An 8,357-nucleotide genomic window follows, 5' to 3' on the forward strand; every position below is an offset into this window, starting at 1 on the left:
TTCCTTACAAAGTAATTTTATAGCAATTTTATATAATAGCCCTTACTAAATAAAACATAAAGGTATCTGTATTTTAATTTATTTTAGTTATTTCACAGACTGGTTTCATCGGTTAAGTTGGGAGAATCTCTGATGCAATACAATGAAAGGATTCGTATGCCAAGTTTTCTTTGGTTAAATCTTCAGTCAGTCAAGCGTGAGTGGGCGGGAATTGCGACTTTAAGCCAATCACATCATTCGCACACTACCCTGCCTGTCCGACAGTCACAAACATGGCGTTGCGGGAGCTATCTTCGCTGGAGAAATACCTTGGACAAAAAAAGGCGAATAAGTACAGTACGCAGGGGGATAAAAAGGTGATATAACGGTTCATTATTGTGTCATTTACTGTAGGTGATACAATTGCCATTTTAACTGAAAGGAGCCTCCTGAGCTGTTGTAACCGGGACACCTAGCTATAGCAGGGGAGTGCTAACACGCCATGCATGTGTGTTGGAAATAAAGCTGTGCTTATAGTGTGTCTATATCGGGCTGTTCGTCTGTTGTCAGCTAAGCTTCTCCATTTCCCCAGCATTTCCACGCAGAGAGATGTGTTTGCCAGCGGTCTTGTTGGGAAAAGTCAGCATAGTGGATAGCATAAAGCTATAATAGACGTAGCCCCATGCTTTGTCTATGGCCGTCCATTGAAACTAAGCGAGGGGAGGAGTTAGCCGTCAGTACCATGAGATGGACAGAGCAAGTGAACTCTAGTAATGTATATGGAACTATATTTAAAATAATATAAATTTCATGTGAAGTACTAATAATAGTAAATTATTGTTATTTATTTTATGTAATTTATTTTCATTCAGGGGAAAATAAACATATTTGGGAAACGGGAGAGTAAAGAAATTTGACAGCGATCGATAATAATGTCTTATAAAGTTTGAACAAATTAAAGTTTCCAAAATGAAGCCCTTAAAAATGTCATTTCATATTATTGGAGTTATCATCAAATCATCATCACTCATTCATACACATTTTGCGTCCTCCTAAAGACCTTAAACCGTTTTTGTTGTATTTTTAAACAGTCTTTTTTTTTTTAACATTAATTACTTTATCTTTTTATTCATATTTAAGACCGGACGTATGTTTGTTTTTAAATGCATCTACTGGATATTTGAATCCATCTGTCTGTATGTCCAAAACAACAGTAAATGATGGTTTTGTAGAAGTGGGGGTAGCAATCTGCTCCCTGTGCAGATGACTGCATCGGCTTAACCACCTTCGTCAGTATACATATATAAATGTGTTTGTGTGTGTGTGTGTGCATATATATGTATATATACATATAAAACCTTTCAAAATGTGGCTGAGGAGTTTCTTCATGTTGAGCTTCATCCCAGAGAGAATGGATGACCAGATTTTTTTAAAGGATGCTGTAGTGAAAGATTAATAAGGAAAAGTTGTGAAAGTATTTTTTTCCCACCCATATTAAACTCTTTCTTCTGGATATCAACCTAACTGTCCATCGTAATTTCCCTAATCAGTATTTTCCAAATTACACATTGATAATCGGCGTGCATATGAGATCCAGACAGTCAAATAAAATAAATGCATTTATTAGGGACGTTTTGCCATCACTGGAAATGAAGCGTGTTATTTAGAAAGACAGTGCTGGCTTCTGATGCATTGAAATGATTGTAACTACCCCTCACTGTCACTCCTCGCCCTCCAGGTACCTGTGCTACAGAATAATAATGGTCCTCCGCTGGTGGGGTTGGTGACCATCGCCTGTCACCTGGCGAAAGAGGCCAAGCGCCCAGAGCTGCTGGGTGACACCGCAGAGAGCAGAGCGGTGGTGCAGCAGTGGCTCGAGTACAGAGTGACCAAACTCGACAGTTGCACAAAGGAAGACATCAAGACCGTCCTAAAGGTAAAAGAGCTGATTTTCAAGGAAATCTTTGAAATCCTTTCCTTTTCATTGAAACAGCATTTCTAGACTTAAATGCATACGTACTTAAAATGATCCCAGATTTTAATCCTGATGTTTCCAAACATGCTTAGAAGTCTTATTTTTTTCTTTGTGCTAAAATCAGTGTTAAAATCGTTCTTTTTCTTTGATAGTTTCTTTGTCAGTTTCTTCCACATTGACCTCCTGTGACCACCAGTTAGGTCAATGTGTGTGTCTGTTTGCCTTATTAAGGCGCGAGCGACAGGAATACGGGCTGATGTATGGCCCTTCAGTGACATGGCCCCACGCGACAGAGCAAAATACTTTAATGTGCCTGACGCCAGTCAGCATGAAACGGATCGTCAGCCGCTGGTCGGCTGGATGCCGCGCGCCTCTTGGCACCGTCCTGTCAGCGTGAAGTGTCTGTGCATTTGTGTGTGTGTATGTGCGCACTTCTCAGCGTGACACGCTGTTGTGGCATGGCTGAGAAGTCATGCTGTGCGGCAGCATGTTATCTGGACAGGCCTCTTAAATATTTTAATGGTGCCACTTACAGACGGAAGTCGCCCTGAGCAGCTCAGCACTGGTGCCCGGTGGCCCCCTGTCCTGTCCTGCTGCTTGAGCCGCGTCCTTAACGCTCTCCTTTTAAGCACACCAGTCATCTCCCATTAAATTATGCTCAGATAAAAGTGTCATCTGGAGGAGTTTTTAAACTTTTCACCCCAGGATGCAAATAAGACATTTGTTGCTTCGCAAGCTGAGACTTGTTTCCGAAGTAAACATCTTGTCACTCATGTAATATGTTGATAAACAAGCCAGTTTGGGTTGGCCCTGAACCCAGAGACAAGCTGAGTGTTGGTGAAAGTCTGTCACTCCACTTTAAACAAATCAGGCCAGTATTGAAAACTTCCTGCTGCCACTCAATTTGACTATTATCTTTTGTTTCAGCATGCAAATGCTGTAGTATACAAATGATTGCATCTGCTAAGTACTTTGTCTTCAGTGAGTGGAGAGCACGATCATTCAGTTTTTGACAAAACTGTAAACTCTCAGTGTAAACGAAGAAATCGTTTTCACTTCTTCTGTTTTTTTTGACTCCTGTGTAATGTTTTCAGGTGTTACAATTGAAAGTAAAACGCCTCTCACACAGTGTCAGCCAGGACAGGCTTCAACCTCCCTCTATATCCGAAGCTGAATAGGCAGATAAGAAAATGGATGGATGGAGTACTGAGCAGTGTATTGACGGCTATGGTTGCCTGAAGGCCAAATGAAAGTTGTATAAACTCGAGAGATCACTGTGTCTGAGTCTAAGAATGCCAGCAACAATAAAAAATAGTCTCTGGAGCATCAAGTTTGTACAGAAATAATAAAGAAAAGGTGTGATTCATTAGTGCACCTGTATCTCCTTTATTTAGTTATTCATAGGCTCGAGTTGACTCTTCTGTAGGATTTTTATCTGAATGCAGCAACAGCACTGATGCACAGTTAGGTGGGGGCAGGTAGCAAAGAACCCAGGTTTGAGCTCCATGTGCTGGGTGCAGGGCAGCAGGAGAGCTGCCTCTCCTCTGATGCTCGACTAGGCTTCAGCCTGATGGCTGTAGGCTAAAGAAAAGCAAGGATCTGCCTGTGGAAGGGGAGGAAGTCTGCAGTCTTCATGCCTTGTTTGGCATCACCCACACTTCCCGCACAATAACTCCATTTGCCCCCAAGATGCTCTGTGTGTGTTTGGAGTTTTCCCTCGCCTTCGCACAATGTACAAGTGCTAAAGATGGTCCCTTCCCCAGGGACCAGCACTTCCATGCACGACTTTGCTTGCGCAGACACAGACTGAGGAGTGCACGACGTGCTGCCCAAGTTTAAGACGGCTTCATTAGATTTGCAAGCGAGAGTTGTAGTCATTTGGTAGAGGAGTAAACAAATAGCCCGTTTTGTACGGCATCTGTGCTAAGTCGCCAGTCATGGGGAGAGATGACATTCACCCTCAGGTTACATATTATTCCTATCCACATAGCAGCGCACAGACACGCACGCAAGCCATGAACCAGACTCGTGTACCTCACGCACCCACAGATATATAGGTTAATGAACCTGCTGATGTGCCCCCTTTAAGTCTATAACGTCCATCAAGACAGCAACATTTCGTAGTCCCAGCATCTCTTTTTTTAGGGATGCTTCATTAGTGATTCATATAATGTGTCCATCTGTCACATTAAGACATTTGTGTTTGCATTGAAATACTTACCATAATGCATAAATTATCATAAGAAATGACCTGATTTGCATAGCGTGTTTTATGCTTTTGAAATTTCCTCTTTCAGGACCTCAATCTCTACCTGCAAGACAAGGTCTATCTGGCTGGGAACCAGTTCACCTTAGCTGATGTTTTTGTGTACTATGGAATCCATCCAGTCATCGTAAGTTACCTGTTTGAAGCTCCCTTATGTGCCGACTTTACTCGTAAGCCTCAATGTTTCTACTCATTTATCAACTTAATGTATTCTGGGGTGTTCACATTAACTTTGAATCTTTAAAATGTGCTTCTAGGAAACACTTTGTAACAACCAAACCTTTTAGAAACTTGTCTTTAGGTTTTTCAAAGTTATTTGTCTAATTACATTGTTACAGTCATTTACCAAGGATTCGTCTACCCACCCCATCTTTCATGCTTTTCTCTCCTTATCAACACTCACTTTGGTCAAACCTCAACTTTAATAAGCAATTTGTCATCTCGCATAACGTACAATTAGACCAGTCACATGGCCAAAGGGCACCGAGGACAAGCTGGCAATAAACACACGGATTATAAACAGATTCTCACTTCTCCTCAGTCAGATAAAGCGATGTGGCATAAAGTGATGTCTTTACCCTCAGACCAGGGACAAGTAAGTTTGCTACGCCTTACAGGATAAAAAACAAGCGAGTTCAGAAATGGGAATGGCAGAATGAGACGGAGGCGGGGGGAGATCACATGTTCAGAGATGTCAGTTTTTGTGGCAAAGATGGAAGGCCCCCACCTCCTCCCACTCCACGCCACCAGGCAGAGGGGCGTCACTTTGGTTTGCAGTCAGTGTGGTTTTTAACCTCGGGGACAGAAGGTCAGCTAGTGCGACCCTTAACCACAGCCTGTGCTGATGTTCAATTCATGGGAAACTACTTTACACAAACATTAAACCTGACTGATGCTGGAATGGTTGTAGGCTGGATCGTTGTCCGTTTTGGGGAATTTCCATATTCCACTTAATTATGTGATTAAAAAAAACGCTTAATAATGTTTTTCAAGGACATTTCAGTGCTTCAAACATTTCCAGTTGTCCACCTGCGTTGTGCTGCAACTAAAAGAAAACATTGTTTACCATGTGATTTCCATCATGTGAAATCTGCTGAAGTTTGTAATTCATTTATTTCAGGTTTTGATATCTGTTCAGTTGTAACAACAGAGACAAATACATGTTTTATATCACATGAGTTCCGTATTAATAAGAGCGCATCATCAAAAGTGCATAAAAAAGGCAGTCGTCATGAAGCTGTTCTTTAAGTGTAATTATTTTTAGATTTTAAGAACATTTAAACCAACCTAAACCAGTGCATCAACACTTCTCGCATGTGATCTCATGAAAATACACGTTGCTTACATGTAGCCTCTCTTTAGCTTTGTGTTTTCTATATAAGAGTTTCACTAAAACTGGGTTCTTTTTTTCCTTCTTCATTTAATGGGATTTCTAAAGAGTCTAGAAGAAAATATCCATGTTTCACCAAAATGAGAGTAAATTCTACTGATTTTATTCATCCTTATTTAACCAGGAAATCAAACTCGTGTTTAAGAATCTATTTTGCGAGTGTACTTGAGACCCAGATAGGCAGCATTAACATGTTTTTGATAACAGGATAAAACTGAGGGAAGAGGGAAACGCACTGCTTTATACTTTTAATGGTTCATATTTGATTGTTTTTGTAGGAAACTCATGAATGTTAAACCATCTTTGACAGCAAAAACATCTTTGTGTTTTTCTGCCGACCTTAACTGTGTTAAATAGATTTTCTGATGTCAGTTTAACTCGCCTTCACGATGCGGTTAAACGCTTTACCTCCAATGATCTTCTCTTTCCCAGGTGGACTTGGCCATCCAGGACAGGGAGCAGTATGTGAATGTTACCCGCTGGTTCGACCACATCCAGCGCTACCCTGGTGTGCGGCACCACCTCCCTCCAGTAGCTGTGCTCAGGAACAGAATTTACACCAGCAGACACCACTGAGACCTGACCACCGCCCTCCGCCTATCCAGTCTCACTCATCACTATCCTGCCGCAGATCTGGACAACTCGTGTTCTTACCAAGACTGCGTCACATCACAATCATAACTTCCATACTGTCGCACTGATATTCTGCATTTCAGATTCTTATTCTCGCCTAGATGTTTTTGTTTTAGTCGCAAACCTGTACTCTTATCTTTGGTTATGTAGGTGGATAGGCGAAGAACACAAACTAAAAAGTTTTTCTATGTTAGGTACTATAAAGGGAATTACTGCTACTACACATGTAATTCAATTCAATCATTCTTTCACACAAGGTCACTGTTTTTAATAAATATATTGCCTGATAGAGTAGGCTTTTTGTTTTAGTGACGCATTAGGAAGGAAGGAAGTGAAGGAAAGAAGGGTCTCTGTCTCTGTAACCCTTTGGTGACTCAGTAAGGCTAACACTATGAGAAGTCTGGCACCTTAATGCTTACTCAGTGATGAAGGGAGCGACAATTTGAGGCTGTTTGTTTTGTTTTTGACTTTGGAAAGTCTTGTGTGGCTTTGTGGGTTGCAGTAAAATGCTGCTAGCTTGGCTGAAAGGTGTTTCTATTTATGAATGATTATTTCTTTAATCTGAGCCTTGAACTCAAACATGTGATAAGTATTACAGTTTCAAAGAAGGTTTAAGATGTTACTTAACTGGAAGCACGTTATGTCCTTGGGGAGACGCTGCTTCCTCCGTGCAGCCTCACAGTCTGTCCTATTTCTATGATGTTCCAGGTTCCATATCGTAACCCCCACAGACTTGTGGGTATTGCCATCGTCTACTTGTATCTGATGCTGTTTTGTTAGGATTTAGTTTTTCCGTGTGCATTTAGTGGACGGTTTAGTTTCTGCGTGTGTGCTTGTGTGCGTGTTTTTGTTCTTTTCCTGATTACATCCCCGCTCCGTGTTCCACTTCCTCACCACCAGCTGTGTGGGCAGCAGTGAGCAGTTGAGCGTCAGCCCCAGAGTCAGAGATCAGAGTGAGGCTCCAATCAGTCCCACTACCACCACTGTTGATGCTGCAGGCCAGAGAGAGGGCAGCGGGCTCACCAGCTGCCACACAGATCCAGCCAGCCAAGGCCAGAACCCAGGCCCCTGGGCGACAGTCAGCCACTGTGTGTCATTTCAACCCTCACGCTCCCATGGGGCTACTGAAGAGAGAAGGACGAAGGGAGGCAGAGAGTGAGCGAGGGAGGAAGGGAGAGAGGGCCACGCAGAGAAGAGAGCACCCAGAGGCAGAGGGATCTTTTTGTGACATGTGAACAATAATCAGTGCCTCCGAAAGCATCACTGCTGCTGACTGGCTGTTTGCTATTAGCGCCATTAACAGGCCAAATCATGGCAGTGTTGGTCTAACCTGTGTATTAGCATCATGAAGCTACGATAAAAGCACTAATGTGTAGGGTTAGAGGAGTAACTCATAAAATCATCCTTTACTTAAACCTTACAGCTCTTACATGGTGGGACTGACAGCTTTATGTAATACTCTTAATATCTTTATCATTATGTATTTAAATGTTGACATTTCAGCCATGTTTTTTTGTTTTGTTGTTGTTTTAAATCCCTTCCCGCCAGCATGTCTTGCATATCGTCCGTTGCTTAAACCTCAGCGGTTTGTTATCTGGTGTAACCACGACGCTCATCCTGTGCCAATAAATCAAAGGGATCCGCAGCTCATGACCCCTGATTTCTTACAGAGTGTGCATATTCTTCATGAATTTGTTTTGCAGAGCCAGAATACAGAGCTATTGTTCAGCAGGGTTCTGTAAGACTGCACGCTGTGTGTTTGTGGCAAGTGTTATAAAAGTAGATGTGAAGGATATAAACAGCTTGCAGTCATCTGAGTGAGCCTTGTGACTAGCTGGAGCATTTTTTATGTTCTCTACCATTAAAGAAGCCCTTGTCCTCCTGGTTATGTTAACATTAGATCGGAATGCAGTTTTGAACGCGTAGCATCTGACAGGCCTGCTAACTTCTGAGGTGTTAAAAAAAACGTTGCAGCTGGGCAAATCTAAAATGATGTGTGTGATGTTTCCATAGTTACAAACGTTGCAACAGTAAAATACTTTTATTATAAAAATAAAAACCTTTCAGTCACAGAGTTCGCATTTGAAATTGTTATTTATTTAAATGCAGAAATC

The 8,357-nt window shown here is 41.9% G+C and overlaps 1 protein-coding gene across 1 annotated transcript; it reads left to right on the forward strand.

Moving 5' to 3' along the window:
* The first annotated feature begins 203 nt into the window (after positions 1 to 203).
* Positions 204 to 8,060, forward strand: eef1e1 (eukaryotic translation elongation factor 1 epsilon 1). The gene is made up of 4 exons (XM_003443526.5): positions 204 to 356; positions 1,718 to 1,915; positions 4,252 to 4,347; positions 6,043 to 8,060. The coding sequence occupies exons 1-4, from the start codon at positions 273 to 275 to the stop codon at positions 6,184 to 6,186; spliced, it is 522 nt and encodes a 173-aa protein (XP_003443574.1). The 5' UTR covers positions 204 to 272; the 3' UTR covers positions 6,187 to 8,060.
* The last annotated feature ends 297 nt before the right edge of the window (positions 8,061 to 8,357 follow it).

This window comes from Oreochromis niloticus, linkage group LG9 (assembly GCF_001858045.2).
Source record: "Oreochromis niloticus isolate F11D_XX linkage group LG9, O_niloticus_UMD_NMBU, whole genome shotgun sequence".
Taxonomy (NCBI): Eukaryota; Metazoa; Chordata; class Actinopteri; order Cichliformes; family Cichlidae; genus Oreochromis; species Oreochromis niloticus.

What these genes read in the sequence shown, in the direction of transcription:
- eef1e1 (XM_003443526.5), top strand. Translation starts at nt 273, where the DNA reads ATGGCGTTGCGGGAGCTATCTTCGCTGGAGAAATACCTTGGACAAAAA. An exon ending in GTACGCAGGGGGATAAAAAG is followed by an intron (nt 357 to 1,717) that starts GTGATATAACGG and finishes CTCGCCCTCCAG; the next exon opens with GTACCTGTGCTACAGAATAA. An exon ending in ATGGAATCCATCCAGTCATC is followed by an intron (nt 4,348 to 6,042) that starts GTAAGTTACCTG and finishes TCTCTTTCCCAG; the next exon opens with GTGGACTTGGCCATCCAGGA.